This window comes from Gavialis gangeticus, unplaced genomic scaffold (assembly GCF_001723915.1).
Source record: "Gavialis gangeticus isolate Ggan-Ray unplaced genomic scaffold, GavGan_comp1, whole genome shotgun sequence".
Taxonomy (NCBI): Eukaryota; Metazoa; Chordata; order Crocodylia; family Gavialidae; genus Gavialis; species Gavialis gangeticus.
The window spans coordinates 21,509,272-21,525,889 of record NW_017729033.1 but is presented as its reverse complement, the minus strand read 5'-3'; the positions used below and the strand labels follow the sequence as shown (position 1 = coordinate 21,525,889).

General features: G+C 41.5%; 1 protein-coding gene across 8 annotated transcripts in view; it reads right to left on the bottom strand.

Moving 5' to 3' along the window:
• Positions 1-4,000: 4,000 nt before the first annotated feature.
• The window catches only part of ADD1 (adducin 1), a 128,351-nt gene continuing 115,733 nt past the window's right edge, over positions 4,001-16,618 (bottom strand). For 3 of the 8 annotated variants that reach the window (XM_019525968.1, XM_019525969.1, XM_019525971.1), the window contains 3 exons: positions 13,543-13,699; positions 10,928-11,023; positions 10,142-10,176 (listed from right to left, as the gene is read on the bottom strand). In XM_019525968.1, coding sequence (XP_019381513.1) covers positions 10,142-10,176; positions 10,928-11,023; positions 13,543-13,699 — 288 coding nt within the window. Of the gene's footprint in view, positions 6,604-10,141; positions 10,177-10,927; positions 11,024-11,827; positions 12,215-13,542; positions 13,700-16,618 lie in introns of those variants that run through there. The other 5 variants (XM_019525963.1, XM_019525964.1, XM_019525966.1 and 2 more) reach the window with 3 other exon arrangements.

Below are 16,618 nucleotides of genomic sequence, written 5' to 3'. Positions count from 1 at the left end.
CCCCCCCCCCCCCAAGTGAAAATACAATAGCTTCACAGGCTGATTCCTGTTTCCTAGCAGATCTCTTAGCTTTTATTAAACCTGATTAACAGCCCAGGGTATGCAAGGGAAGACTGGTTGAGCTTGCTGTTACGTAAAAGGTACTAAAAAGTTCTCCTCCATCTGAGGCATAATGTGTGTCTAGGATCTTCTGATTCAAGCTAAGTTTCTCCCTCAGACTATGATAAACAGCATCCAATTAGGTAAAGAATGCTCAAAAGAAAAGGCTTTAAGAGCGATGGTGTGGGAGAAGCACACAAGCCTTCCTGGTGATTCATACATCTGCCCAAGTTGGGAAAGAGGTAGGGTCTGTCTCCTCCAACATAAAACAGATGACAAGAAACTGGACCTACACCTGCTAAATGACTCAATGTTGCAGCACTATTTTTTAGACCTCTTGCCACATAGTGAATCCATAGCTCTTTAGGCACAGTGCATGGAGAGTGAGCTGCTGAAACATGGGGTTGACAGAAGCTGGCATGTTGAGGAAGAAGCCTCCTGAGGTAGTCAATAGGAAACAATGAGGAGAGTATAGTGGCTGAAGTCTCACCCTTGTCAGATTTAAGTGCCTAGCTCAAGACTACAGAGAGATGTCACCATCCACCTAGCATTAACCCTGCCTGAACACGCCCCTGAGTCAAGACTTCCATCTCTCAGAAACCATGGTAGCAGGAGGGCACGGGAACTAACCTAGTCGCTAGCACACTGACCTAGCGTGGGGAGTCTCCTGTTGGAGCCATTTCATTTTGCATGGAAAAACCAAATAAAAGGCAGGAGAGAGCGCAAGGGAGCACTGATGGCCTAATGCTAAGAGCTGTTATCTATGAGGAGAGAGGACCTGGGTTGCAGACCCTATTCCAATGAATGTAGAAGTATTGTAATCATTCTGTCAAAGTAAAAGAGCTTCAGCAGGAGAGGACTGAATGATCCACATCCTTGAATGCCTTATAGCCTCCTAATTCACTCATGCAGATTTGAATCAGTTCAGGCTGAAGAAGTACCACACTTACAGTCTCCCATGTCTCAGGCAAGTGAGCTAACCCTGGACAACTATGAGTAAGAGACCAACACTACCTCTGCTAGCCTCGTCGTATTTGGGCTCATCTAGTACACCTACCAGACTGGGTCCCTCAAGTGAGAGAGACAGGGTAGCATCTCGTGTGGACACCAACCGGGCTTTGGCAGTTCTGGGCACTTAACTCACCATGTATCTGGGTCCATGAAGGCAGTTTTCCTTAAGCGCTCTCGAAGGTAACTGTTCTTCTGGCGCGGTTTAGTACCTGCTGAGGTATTGGGGTTTAAAGCCCACTTTATGGAAATGAGAGGCTCTTCCCTGGCTTGCTCCTGCAGCCATATGGCTGAGGGCATGCAAAACTTGGGAGTATCTGAAACCCAACCCTCCAAGCTTGGGCCTGTATGTAGGATGCCTGCAAAAAGACTTTGGAAATCTCTGAAGCCCCTGGTAGGGGTGAGGATGTTTGCTGGTTGTAGAGCCACTTACGGTTCTGGACTGACTCATGGATTTGGCTTGGAATATGAAAAAGTTCTTTAAAATCTGTTCTTAAATTGGCAGGGGGAATACCATGTATCTGTGTCCATGAAGGCAGTTTTCCTAAAGTGCACCTGGGGAGAACTCCTCTTCTGGCATGGTTCAGTACCTGCTGAGGTGTAGCGGCTTTAAGCCCACTTTATGGAAATGGGGGGTCTTTGCCCTAGCTTGCTCCTGCGGCCTGACGGGTGAGGGCAAGCAAAACTCGGGGGCATCTGAACCCCAAGCCTCTGCGCTTGGGCCTGAAAGTAGGATGCCCAACAAAGGAGTTGGAAATATCTGAAGCCCCAGATGGGGGTGGAGGATGTTTGCTGGTAGTATGTAGGACCACTTACAGTTCTGGACTCTTGGACTTGGAATTAGTTTTGGCTAATTTGGTTTGGAATGCATAAAAAAAAAAAAAAAAAAAAAATTTAAGTGCCTGGATTTATCAGCCATAATATCTGATATGCCCTCCATGGGAAGGCTTAGTGTTGATGGATTTATGGACCTGGAGGGGAATCAGAGCTTGCTCCATTCCCTCCTTGCATCAGCGTGGTATTACAATGTTTCCAGGAGTGGTTCCCCCTTTGGGGAACATATGGCAGTATCAAAAATAGAACTTACAATTGTGTTACTTGAGATGCCTGGTGGTCTTAGCAGTAAGGTGGGGTAGTTGTCAGCAGAGAATCAGTTTATGTGACTGTTCCTGCACCTGAATAGAGTGTGGTTGAAAGGGGTGTGGCTTGGGGGCAGCTTGGACGTTGTCATCATGGAATCATAGAAAATTAGGGCTAGAAGCGACCTCAGGAGGTCTAGTCCAGCATTTCTCAATCCCTTGGTTGCAACCCACTTAGCAGGTCTCAAGAATATATGAAAAGGGTGCAAACAAACTTTAAAAAATGGATTCTCCTTTAAAGGAGAAAATGTGGGATGCCAACAAGGGCCTGCTTGGGGCTCCCGTGCTCCACCCCACACACCCAGCCCTACACGCTGGGGGGTCTGGGGACAGGGCAGTGGGTCAAGACAGACCATCAGTGATTACAAGTGAGTTGTGGTACAACAAAGGTTGAGAACCACTGTCCTAGAGAGTAACTACATTTTTCTAAGTGCTGATTTTAATTACATACCTTTATCTGAGCTCTTATCACTGCCACTTATGATCCAAGTTCAGTTCATTCCTTAGGTTACATCTTTTCTTCTTTCTTTTTTTTTAAAAAAACTTTTTCTCCATGTCTTTCTAACCTTGGACAAAAGTTTCTATAGCTTCCTGTTTGTCTCTGGGAACACTTAAATCCAATTAGAACTGTGCTCAGAGGAGAAACGGAGTGATCCTAACGAATAACTGAAAAAGACAAAAAAGGAAATTTTATTCCCCCTTCTGTATGTCACTGGCTATACAGTCAATCACTCAAACACACGCCTCCTACTTTAAAGGAACGATCCTATTCTGTCCAGGAAGGTGCAGAGCACTCCTGTTCTCTCAGTAGGTAGCCTTTGTGCTTCACATAGCCTAAGCACTGCCAGGGAGTTGCTTATAGGCAGGTAACAGAAGCTAAATACAGGGTGGAGGGAAGAGAAGTGGGACCAGACATTTGGCCCTGGGATGCACAAACTGCCATCATCTTGGCATCCAGGTCTTGCTGGAGGAGGGGGTGAGGATCCCTCGCCATCTTTCCCCAAGGGCTAGTGGCAAGTGCATTAAGTAAACAGGAGAGCTGGAGTCTAGACTCTTCTCAGCCTCAGTCTGAATCTGAATCTCCCACTTCCCAAAGGAAGTGCCCCAACAAAGAGGTTTAAGGTGGGAGCAGCTTGGCTCTTGCCACAGCATTTCAGCAAACTGTGTGGCATTTTTCAGATTTCAAACCACTAAATCAGTGCATGAGGACCAGGAGTTACCGTAACACAAATAACGAACCAAGAAGGGATCCGCTCATTAGAAGTGGTGCTTCTGAAACCTTAAGCATGTCCTGCCAGACAGCAGTGTACATCTGCATCTTGCTGTTAGCCCTTTAAGGGCAACGTTATCAATCCAACAGACTGCTCAAGCAGGCAGAACTGTAACCAACCTGGAAGCGATGACTGACCTTCCTGCCGCGCTCAGCTCTGGCAAATTCTCTGAGGACGACACTGGCTGCAACATGAAGGGGCTTCTTTGTACTCTGTCTGCAAGCTCCTTCAATTAAATTTTAGATGCTGCTCCCTTTTACTGCCTCTGTTGTTTATTGTTACTTCAGTTCAGGGGCTCTGGCCAGACTGCTAGACACCGCTCTAGTCTGGAACAGAGATGTGACCAGTTTATTTAGAACAAAACCTTTCTTCAACCATTACAACATGCTCCCACAGTGCTTCGACCAGGCCGATTTAGCTCCATTCTCATAGAGAAGCTAAAACTGTACCACAGCTTTCAGAAGAGAGAGAAAAAAACCCTTACACTTTTAAAGAAGACTTTTATTGGTAAGTAGAACTTAATGATACAACAAAGAAAGAAAAATACAGGACTTTGACTCCCCCACCCCAAAGTATGTAGCCATACTGTACACAACTAGATTTCATATTGTCATACAAAGAATTCAAAGAACAGACTACAAAATTAGAAATTAAAAATCATTGCATATGTGGTCAAAGATAAATGGAAGGACTCCATTAACTGAAACATAGAGCAATTAGTAATGTAATTACGACCCTGGCGATAAAACACAATTTAGCAAAATAAGATAAGTACTGTATGCTTCCTAGTGTACAGAGGACATACAAGGTTAAAATACAAGCTCAAAGCCATTAGTGCCATGCAGTCCTTGCTAAACATTGCTGTTTAGGTGTCTCTCTTATGCAGTGATGTGCTGTTGTTTCTAATTCCACCTTACCTCTACCCTTTGCATAATAGAAGTTAAATCTCTGGCGGTGTTGTTTACTGCCACTAACCCTCTTTTCTCACTTGCAACCTTACAGTGCCAACTGGCGTCTCTGGTGAGGTTGTCTTCTCTCCTTCCTTTACTACTTGAAACTGGTCTGAAGAATCCAGGCGTCTGAGGCCTAATGTAGGCCTTATCTCTACAGCGCATAACCAGTAGCTACTGTTCCATGCTCTCCCACTGCACACATAAGGCATTCAATGTCTATGTTACTGGCTGTCAAACACAGTTCTTCTGATACAGTCCTAAATGGTTCCACCCACAGTAAATTATTTTCAGGTACAGACACTGAAGGCAAGCCAATATTTCTCTCTCATGGAAGGACCTGTTAAAAGTTTTCTGCTGTTACCACCAGAAATGGGTCATATCTGACCCCTAAAATTGCAAGGATTCCCCCTCTTTTATGGTTGGGGCAAATGAAGATGTTTGCAGTCACACACAAGTGCAGCAGAAGAAAATATTTTGCTTTTTCAAGGAAATTCCTTGATGCTGGATCTGCGCATGTGCTCAGTGACAGAGGCACAAGGAGTACAAAGAGGATGGGAAATTCAAAAGTGACTATTCATCTTCCCAACTACGCTATGTGCTAAATGGTTATGGTAACCCCTGGAATGCTAGAAGGAATTTCTGTTCCTGACTTAACCACTGCTGGCAACACAGGGGCCAAGAAATACCAACTCCTGTAAGTGAAACAAAAGGATTAATATAAAAACATGTAAGCACTTACGTTTTTGATGGTTGGTGGGGGGAAGAAGGGATGAAGACACAAGCCTGTAAACAGAGCTTATATGCAGTACATTTGCATTTGAACCTGGGGAAGTTTATCAACTTAGGGGAACCTGTATTAAGAACCAAATCCAAAAGGCAATTGCCCATGCTCTAGCTTATCACTTGAAAGTATCCCATATGCTTTCAGGTACTATTTTCCTGTTGAAAATAGGATGAGACCTCAAAAGACCAAACTATTAGGAGTTTGATTCTTGCCAATCCATCACTTTTGTCAGAACGGCAAGTCTATAAGGCAGGTTTCACTATATTGTAGTTTTTAGAAAAGCGAGGGTTCTTTGAACACACAGACTCAGCAGAAAACACCACCATCAGTTCAATCTGCTTAGACACCACAAGGTTAAGTGCAAGTCCCAGCTATACCACAAAAGAGAATGCAAGTGAAAGAGTGTTGGATCTACTGTTACAATAGTGAACAGGAGCAATACGGAGAGAGTCTCAAAGCTGTACTAGCACATGATCTGTAATCACTGAGTCAGAAGCTTACATCTCGGTTCAAGAATGTGCCCTCTCTAAAATGCACGTGCAAAAGCATCCTCTCTGCAATGCATTAGTTAAAAACAAGCCCCCACTTGTGACAGGTTAAGCACAATACTGGAACAGAGCACGGTCAAGAGTGAGCAGATGCTGCATCGGGAATGTGGCCTTGTGAAAAATATGCTCTTCTGTTAAGCAACATGGGCTTGAAATTAAAAACGGTGGTTTAGTGTCTTCCGCATGGAAGCCATTTTGTTCGTTTACAAATTAGGGCTTGGATCTGTAGTTAGCTGCTGAGAACACAGGATTAGCACCTTTTTGCACGTTAGTTTCCTGTTATAGCCTTAAACAATCAAGCTATCACTTGAAGGGTTGGTTGGTTTATTTGTTGCATTCCTTTACATAATAAGACAAAACACTCAGTACAATCTGGTACATTCTAGTGGTTAATGAGTTTAGATGTTAAACTATGACAGTGTTTCTGCAGTGCATTTGGCCTTTAGGAGTCACTCTTCTTTTTGTTCTTCTTCAGGAAGGAAGGAGTGCGGAACTTCTTTTTCTTTTTGGATGGGGACTTTCCTGGGGATTCATCACTCCCTGGATCGGCAGTTGCCCCTTCCTCAGCTGTGGGTGTTACTGCCTCTTCAGCAGGCTGAGACTGGGGTTCTTGATTTTCCACTGCAGGTGACTCAGTCTGGCCTTTGGTCAGATCTTCATCACATCTACCTTCCTCTTCCTCCTTTCCGAAGGTTGGGAAGCTGAGTGCTTCTGAAGGCTCATCAGGGGTGAGGTCTGGGAGGGTTTGCTTGAAAGTTGCAGCATCACTGTCATCTTTGTAAGTCTGTTCCTGCAGTGTCTCTAATGGATCGACATGAAATATTTAGTTAGAGTGCACTGGCCTCCTTGAAAATGCATTAAGCTATATGATAGCCAGTGCTTCACATGAGAGCCTAGTTCAAACTAATGTACATCCTGCCAAACTTGCATATTCACTTTTGCTTTGGGCACTGGGATACATGTGGAATATCAAATGCTTATTTTTACCTTCCACAGTTGATTTTATCCATGGTGGTCTAACTCACCAAGAGTAAATGGGAAGGGTTTATTCATAACATTGCAATGTTATTTTGTTTGCAAATGAAGGGAGAGTTTTTAGCACAGAGAACAAGAGATTAAACCCACAACTCTGGCATTCAGGAGTTGGTGTCACTCGGTTCCTAATTCTAAAGTACTTTTAGATTTGGTGGGATGGAACAAGGTTACAGCTCACTACAAGCCTATGGCCAAAGGTCAGCTAAAATCATTAATTCCTAATTTGCCAACCCACTTATAAATAAGTCCAGTAACTCACATGATGGTTCTCAGAGAGGATTTGATGACAGAGATAATTTCCAACTGAGGTCTTTTATTGCAAAGCCTTTATTAATTTTTACAATATTTACTCGTGTTATGGGGTTTAGCATGTTGTTAAATTAAATTAGCCAAGCCCAGTTTGCAAGGTAAACTTGCACTGGATGTGGCTGCTTATCCAGTCTTCCACTGGGGTTGGCCATGGGGTAAGTAGGTCTAAAGTGGTGCAAAGTCCTTGTAACAGTCTTTTGCACACTCTGCATTTCAGCCTGACCTGACCTGGATCTCTGTAGTCATCGGTGATGTTTAGCAACATTCGGCTTTAAACCCCTCTTCATAAAAAAAATTTTTTAATTACATCCTGTTACTGCAAAGCAAATGGGCTGGCACTGAGCACGTAAGACCCAGTGTGCTTGGGAACCACCAATTAATAAGCTTTCTGTTAGCCGTGTCAAATTCATAAGCGCTGCTGCATAACACCCACCACCCAAGAGGATGAAAACCAGAGCGTGGTGGTTTGTGAACTACAAGAAAGAGAGGGGCAACATTTCTCCTTTAGTGCTTCAAGGCTTGGTACAAGTGAAAGAATACATTTGGTAAGAGCATTAGATTTAATTTAAAACACTGAAGGTCATCACCACCACCTACAGACTCAGTATTTGACAGCATCTTTAAAGAACAGAACTGAACAGTCCATATCCTGTGTCGCTGTGAATACCTAGTGTATTGTGAGGTCTCAGTGTCAGACTAGGGGAAACCATGTCAAACTCAGCATCAAGCCAACCGTTCCCAACACAGACATTAGAGGTTGAAATTATGTTAAGGAGAGGATTTAAAAGGTAAAAGAGAAAGCTTTTATGTATGTTAAGAGTTGCCTCACAGGGCTCTAGTCTGATTAGCCCCTTATGACCATTTCACAGCAGTTTATTTCTGGTACAAAAACCCCACTAGTCTTTTCATTATTACCAACTGTCTGGTTTTTTCCATCAGGAATTTGAGTGAAAGGCATTAAATCAGACTAATTCCCTTGTGCACGTACCATGAGTGATTTTCAAGGTAATTAGAAACTTAAAAAAACCAAAAAGAAAAAGACCACCAAGATTTCTGGATTATTCACAAAAAAAAGCATTAAAAGCTACTGACATTTAAAACAGCATCTGCCCTTTCCTGTACACTACACTTACATAGAAATGATTAACAACTCATTTCTCCAAAAGAACTATTTTGTGCAGCCTCAGCTGGATCGTTCACTAGAATGAAGCAAGGATCTCCGACCCCCGGGCAGTTTTTGTGAGAATACGGGAACTCTACAAATTCCACATCAGTCCAATGGGACAACAGTCACCACATAAGGGGCTAATGCCCTCAGGGACTTTAGGACTTCTTTCAGCGAGGGGTTCAAAAGAAGTCCAAAACCAATTTCAGACATGACAACACTTAGGAATGTCAAAATCTCCCTGGAGATACGGTATTTTCCAGGCACACAGACAGCGAGGCAGTGAACTCTGCAGCCTATCAGTAACACTTGCATTTACAACTCTGGCCCTAATGGAGTTATGGAGATAAAAGGATTTTTTTCAAACGCACACGGGTTGCCAACTCTGACTGAAGCTATTCCAGGAGATTTTTTTCCCAATGTGATGTAATGTCATTAATTTCATTTTCTTAAAATATCCTATTAAGATCTCCCAGATTGATTTCAATAGTCACCGGGAGATCAATGCCTATTCTGGTAGAGTCCCGGCCAATCTGGGAGGGTTGGCAACTGCACGCGCGCGCGCACACACACACACACACACACACACACACACACACTATTGAATTACCATCAAGTAACAGTTTTGAAAAGTATATTTGAAGTATAGTTGCAGTGAGAAAAGTGTGCTTGGGAACAGCACCCTCACTCAGAGAGCCTGTCACTTGCAGATGTCGTGGTATTCAGTCATAACTTCTTTGGTTTGGAAAATACCATATTTTCTCACATACTGCCTGCCCTCAAATGAAACGTACACCTTGTTTTTCAAGGCAGAACGTATAAAAAAATCCAGAGTCAGGACTGAGTGCGAGATGTAGCGTAAATCCTCCTGGAACAGTGTCCAGGAAGTGTGGCACCAGGAAGTTCCTCCTGTCAATTGTGCCAGCTGCCTGGACTGTCTTTTGGGACACCACATTAATTCTTGGACATGTTGTGTTTCCAAGGGGACTTGTGCTAGGTCACATAAGGTTGGCCCCAAACCCTTCCAAAGGCAGTAACAAGACTGCTCCCTCTTTATTGCAAGTAGTTCTTTATTTAAAGTTCCTGTAAATCAAGTGTTGTTTGCACATAACAAGCTTCATCAAGATACACTATCAGGAGCTCGCTTCCTGCTTCAGGCACAAGCTACAGCGCTCAGCCAAAAGCTATGGCTATGAGAGGGTTAATACAGGACTCCACTACCTGGGAAGCTGCTGTCTCCAGGCCTGCCTCTTTTTCAGTGAAGAAAACAACTTCCTCACTTGAAACACAAACCAATTTTGGGGGCTGATTTTGGGGCAAAGGGTACATGTTGTATGTAAGAAAATATGGTACAAGCACATGAATAAAATTTGTATTTTATTAGCCCTGCAAAGCCAACACAGGCAAAGTTCTTGTTTTACAAGCTTATTAATGATGTAAGAGGCACCCAGGAACAGTTCAGCTTGCATATTCTTTGACTTGCAAGAAGCAACTGCCTTTTGAACAAGAACAGAGGCGTATAAGGTGAAGGGGCTGCTGAGTCTTACATATAGTCCCAAGGGAAGGTCACTGAGATATGTGGACTTTCCCCTTTCAAGATTCCAAACTTACATGTAAGATGCATTTAATTAACAAATATTCTGGGAAAGCAGCAACTAAAGGACTTAATGTCTGTCACTGTCTGAAAATGCCTGACTTTTTTTTTTTTGTTAAAACACAAACAAAAAATAAACGAAACTCAGTAAACAACAAAGATGCAAGAGAATGAAGCAAAGCACAGAAAACTCTGGAAAAGAAGCAGAAACAAGTCAGAGTATGGGATGATACTTACTATGGTAACAGGTACTCTTTAGCATATCCACCTCCTGTTTGCAACGCAGCCACAAGAAGAAAAAAGCACAAGTAGAGAATCTGTGCATTCATCACAGCCATTGTGTTAAATTAGAAGAATGGTTGCAACCATTCTTATAGAAAACAGGATGCGATGAAGTAGTGAATGGAGACTTTGTAACAGACAAGTGAAAATATCCAAAGTACAAGGTAAAGGTAACACAAGACAAATTAGATTACACCCAGTATTGGTATTTATATCCTAGATTTTGCAACAACAGCAAAAAAAACAACCCTAGACTTTCCCAGCCCTGTTCCCACTTGACAGATATTTTTACTACCCTGGGTTACCCAATCAAACTAAGATTCAAATATTCCTGGAGGTGTAATCCAAACACAATATTCAAGAAATGTGCAATCAGTGAGGATTTTCCAAACTAATTACCCATGTTCAGTTTAATGAAGCTCTGATTCGCAAGGTGATAGAACATTGTGCTTCTCCGCAGCAATTCTTGCTCAGAATGTGCCAAGGGAAGAAACAGTTCAGAAATTTCAACATGGCAACATGGAAGGATGCTAAGTGGTCTGAAGGACAGTGCACACTTCTTTGTTATTGTGAACAGAACTCCTAGGACAGTAAGTTACAAAGCTCCACAAGACTGTTAAAAAAAATTAAAACATCCTTTTTACTAGTCTACATATTCTAGTTTACATACGTTCATGCTTCAGTCCATACTTGTGTAGCTACCGGATTCTGCCCCCCACCCTCAGCAAGACGTAACATACCTTCCTCCAGCTTAATCGGTGTGCTGGGAGGAGTGCGAGCTGAAGGAGGGTCTGGGACACTCTTTTCTTTCTCTTGTCTGGCATCTTCTGAAGGCTCTACTCATGCATCAGCGTGGAAGCGAAAACCAAACAGCACACGCAACTGTTAGGAATGCATACACCGCACATGTCCCCTGCACCCATAACAATTGTCTGGGAATAACTTTTTTTCTGAATGAAAATTGTCAGAATGCTTAATAATTGCAAAGCAGGCAAAAGATTCATGTGATCAACACACCAGCATTGTCCAACTCTTCGCCAATGAAACAGGCTGAAAAGATACAGAAGTCAGACTGCTCTGGGTGCTTGCTTTGATAACACCGTTCTTGACAGGGATGGATTGTGGGGAATGACCCAGAGGAAGAAATGCCCACCTGGCCAAAGGACGCCAAAGCTGAATAAACAAAGTTCTTTTGCTTGCTTTGAATTTATTTGCAGAACCTTGAAATAAATTACAAAGACATTCTGCAAAGAAAAGGATGGAAAGGTGCAGAGAGAGATCATCATAAAGTGACATGCAATGAACTGCAATTATTCCAAATAGATTTGGCAGTGGTTTTATTTTTTTAAATAATAAAAAAGATTCCCCACCCTCCTGCATCTTGAAGCAGGACTTATTTATCAGTGAGCAAATATTACTGAAAAGAAATCTTATTTCACAGAAACAAGAGATTTCCTCAGTACCAAAGCACCATCCACACAGTTCACCCCAGGCAAGAGAAACTCCAATTAAGAAATGAAATGAGCCCCTTGGCTCACAAACCAAGGATGTCCAGAGATAGAGATTCCAGAGGTGAAGATTAAGTGAGAGGCTGGATTCCCCCTTGATTGGCAGCACAGCTGTACCACACTCATTAATACCTGAGGCCTCAGCCAAAAGGTCAGGATTGGAGCTTAATGCTTTGATGACTGCTGAGTGAAATTCCTTGTGAGGGGACTCCTGCTCATCTGGCTCCTCCTGGTTAAGATGTGTGCTGACCTGCTGCATGGTTTGACAAGAAACCTGTGCAGCAGAGAGCTCAGAATTTTCTAACTGCTTAGAAAGTGCTGATCCATCAGGATTCTGCAAAATCTTCAGGGCGGGTAGTTTCACTGCTCCTGGAAAGGCTTTGGATCTGCCTTGCACCTCCAGAGACCTTTTATCTGAACCAGTTTGTTCCCTGATGCTCTGACTCTTAAGTAAATCATTTGGCTTCCCAGGTGGTGTCTGTCTCAACAACAGAGTCTCTCCATATTTTGAAACCTTATCTACGCAGAATGCAGCATTGCACAGAAAAAAAAAGGTGTATGCAATTACACAGGCATCGATAGTAACAGAAAAGCTCATGCCCCAAACCTGCTCTAATACCGGAACATGCAAAACAAAAGGTAGGCAGAATTCACAACCCTTTGAACATAAATATCAAGCTATCAGAATGAGAGCAAGTGCAGCACCGACTACTATTATTAATAATATGGAATAAGTCCCCTTACAGCAATTTGAGGAAATGTAATCAATTATTACAACGTAAATTATTTAAAATTGGCATTACATTAATGCCTGGAAACCTCTACCAAGACTGAGGTTCCACTGTGTGAACACACACTAAAAAGAGAGTTTGTGCCCAAAATTGTTGGTAATCTAAAAAGACCAGGCAGTACAAGTCTGAGAGGGATCCCAAGACAAAACAGGTCCCTGTCAGGACCAGTGTCAAGACCAGGTCATCTTAGTTCCAGTCCAATGTCCTGTCCAGAGGGCCTACTTGCCTTTGGTAAAGACTGGCAAAATGAGTCCTCCAGCATGCCAATGTAGGCCATAACTTCTGCTACATAAAATTTCATACACAAATAAAGCAAGATAAATCCTCCAAATGCTGCAGCGTCTTCTCTCATAGTGCAGTATGATGCTCTTCCATTTTCTGATCATTCAGAGATTTCTTTGGCTCTAGACAAAGTCCTGAGACGAACCATGATCATCTCTCTGCTGGCCTTGTGATAAACATTTCATGTACCAACATGCACTTTTTGTTCTGTGCTTTCCCAACTTAACATACTTAGCAGGTCTCCCACTTTCACCAAGTCAAAATGTTTAATCTTGTAGCCTAGTAGCAATGGCATGTTTTACTCATCAGGCTAACTTCCAATATTAAAATGGGAACAATCTGCCGTTCCAAGTGCAATGAAAAGTTTGACTGAATGAAGTCTCAAGTTTCCACATGAAACTTCCAAGAGGCAATAGTAAGTGGCCAAATTCTGTAGACCAGGTGGTCAAGATTCACTTTTGCCTCTAATAAGTTTTGTTTTTTTAATCTAAAATCCTTGGATTTTGATTAAAAACTTCATAGCACTTAAATGGTGCTTCTCATCTCCAGAGCTGCTTTCTAGGTCTCTAATTTACATTTGGACACACTAAAGCTGAAAAAGGCTAAGCAACATGATGTCTGTGGTTACAGAGGGAGTCGCTGTAAAAGTCAAGATTAAGAATGTAGAACACTCTGGTTCCCATTTCTGTGAGTAAGACAGACAGACCGACCGACCACACTCCCAGTAAAAAAATGACAGCAATACTTATTACTAGAGGTTAAGAGCAAACCAACCTTCAGACCCTTTCTGCTTCCTCTCAACTTCTTTGCGATACTCTTCCAGTTCTCGATCAGTGAGTTTATTGAAGGGATTTGGTCCTGTTGTGCTCACTATAACTTTTGGCTGATATTCCTTCTCAATGATTGCTTTTGATGCAGTCACCAGCTCTCCCTGGCAAAAAAAACAATGGGGATATGTGTGCCACTAAACACAATTCAGAGAACCGTGACAAAGGTTGAGGCTACAAGTGGCCAAAATAAAACAAAAAGATAGGTCTGATAAAAAAAAGAGAAAATGTTGGTGTTTATGTTCTTTGGGATTTAATAAGCACTATTAACAATTAGGATCTTTAAAGGCTGTTTAATTTTAAATAAAAAATAGGTCTCAAATAAAAGTCTACATAGACATCAGTGTTTTCAACCAGGGAATATCCACTATTGAACAGTACATCAAATAGCAGTGGCCAAACAGGCCTTGTTGGATTATATATATTTATTGATGTGAATATATCAAGTTTCTTTAGAATAACAGGAGAAAGAAGATAATGGTCCCAGTTCTGGAAACTTGGAGCATGGAGCTCCAGCAGAAATTAATGGGATTCTCATAGAGAATGCTTATGGGATCAAGCCTAGTATTTATAAATATTCAATGTTTAGAGAAAAAGCAATAATCTAGTAAAGAAGAGATGTTATAGGAAAATGTTAATTAGCTATTGTAAGTACCCCGAATTAAAAGCACTTTGCAAGTGTCTGTAATAATACCGAATGTTTTAAAATATGAATATGTCCTCACTGGTGTTAATATGTTTATTTAATATCTTTCATATACATGGGATAAAGAAAGACTGTTAGACTGCTAATATTATATGTTCAAAGGCCAAGAACAGGGAGCGTGCAGCTACCCAGGAAAGTCAGTCTCTCCCCACAAACATCATAGGATCGTGACAAAGCAGGCAACAAAAACATACGCCTCTCTGAATGAGTTAGTCTCTAATGTGCCACCCTGCCCTGTTTTCTGGCATGATAGATAATATGCTAGAGAACTAGCATCTGATGCATAACTTGACACTTTCATCGAAGAAATATCTAAGATTTATTCTTTGGTCAGTGAGGCAATTTTAGTTAAATCCTAAAGCCTTGTCCTTATGAAAGCACAAATGCAATCCAGATCGTTTCAAAGCTGTACAATACTGGTGTGTGCTAGGTGTAGGAAAGGATCACTGGAATATATTGAGCATCAAGTATGATGTATTTAAATAATGGGATATATCTCTAAATTGTTTCCATGTCAAACTGTTACCTGTATTAATACTTAAAATCCGAAGTGTAAGTGCTGTGTACAGTTAAAATAGTAAACAGTACTGAAGAGAAAAATTACAAGGTACAGCAGGCACAAGAGCTTTTTACTGTACAAAAAGCCAAGGGATTATTTTTCTGAATGATAAAAGCTGCTGAGAAGACATCATCAGCTCCAGCTGGAGTCAGATTAGATGCTCTTGGTGCACAATGAGCCAAAGAATGAATGAACAGGGAGATGTGCGTGAAAGCCTGAGAGAAGAGCTCCAGGCACCTGCATCTCTCTGGATGCAATCCAGGGACACAAAGAGACCAATTGCCAAAGGATACACTCAAGTCAAGCAGCCAACATCAGCAGAGTATGGTGATGACCAGATGACATGGAGAAACACTGTTGCCAGGCTATGCCGTAAATTAAATCCAAAGCGAAAGCGCTTTATATAACGTCTATCACCATCTGCTCAAATTAGGGGAAGTGTGCAATGGAAATACCACTATACTGCACAGAGGTAGGAAAGAGGAAGGGAGAGGACATCTGTCCCTCAACATGAGATGTTTTTCTTTATTAACTCAGTATTTAAATGTCCAACTGAGCAAGAGCCTATTTCCTTGTGTTAGCATAGACTGCCAGCAACTACAATTCATTTTATTTTCATGTTAATGGAAGAACAATTTAGGAACCTTATAAAAACAAAATCTAATGTTTAGGGCCAAAGCAGGTATCAAGTATCCTTTTTTCCTCTTGCCAATTAGCTACCAAAATGCTCCAGAGAATCTGTTCTTGCTAACTTGGGTTAGCAGTAATGAAACTGCTTTCTGGACCGGTGTACCTCTTACTTTGGACACCCTGACATCTAACCCCCCACCTCTGTCTGGTTTAAATGAAACATTTGCTATGAAAATAGCAAAATCATTTCTAAACTGCCTGAGCAGATTTTAACAAGAAAGTTCATTCACAGAAGTATTGGAAGTCCTCTCTCCTCCTGCTCAAAGATGAGAAATCAGAAAAATTCATGAAAAAGGAAAGATTAGCATTATGCATTTGTCGTCATCTGCATCTTCAGAATAAGGAAAAGGCATCAATATAAACTACAAAATCAGATTATATTAATGTTATAATTACTGATGAGGAACCATATTCATTATAATACAGTTTGTGCAATAAGTATTGAACTTCATCAGATCTTTAAACTGTACTTCATCCTTTAAGAGTTCATTGGATCATGAAAGGCAGACTGTTTAGCTTTCTGTTTAGCAACACTTCTCATATCATTGAATATTTCTTTTTAATATAAAACTAGGGACTATTTGCATGGACATTTCATTTGGTCCCTATCTGAATTTATGAGCGTCTGATTACAACTTCCAAACTGATTTTCTAGAAACTGACCACAGTAGGAAATTACAACCAGTAGCAAAGAAAAGACGACGAATTATTTAAAGAAACTAAGTAGTTATTTTCAATAAAATAAGAATAACCCTTGTGTCAGCTGTGGAAGTAACACCTACCATTCCATGTCTTTGCAGATTTCCATGAGCTACCCTTTTTAAGTACCAGAGAACCACGTGTTTTAGTTCGACATTATGCTTACACCAGTGTACCCACATTAAACTACAAAAGACCCACCAATTAGTAGTGTTTTGCCAGTGTCATAATTTATCTGTAAACAAGTTTAAAGCTGTGAGCTGTCGAGTGATAGTTTTTCTTGATAAAATGGAAGAAAACAAATAATGCTCACAACTACTTTGGGTTCAAACAGTAACAAAATTAAAAAAAAAAAAAAAAAAAAAAAAC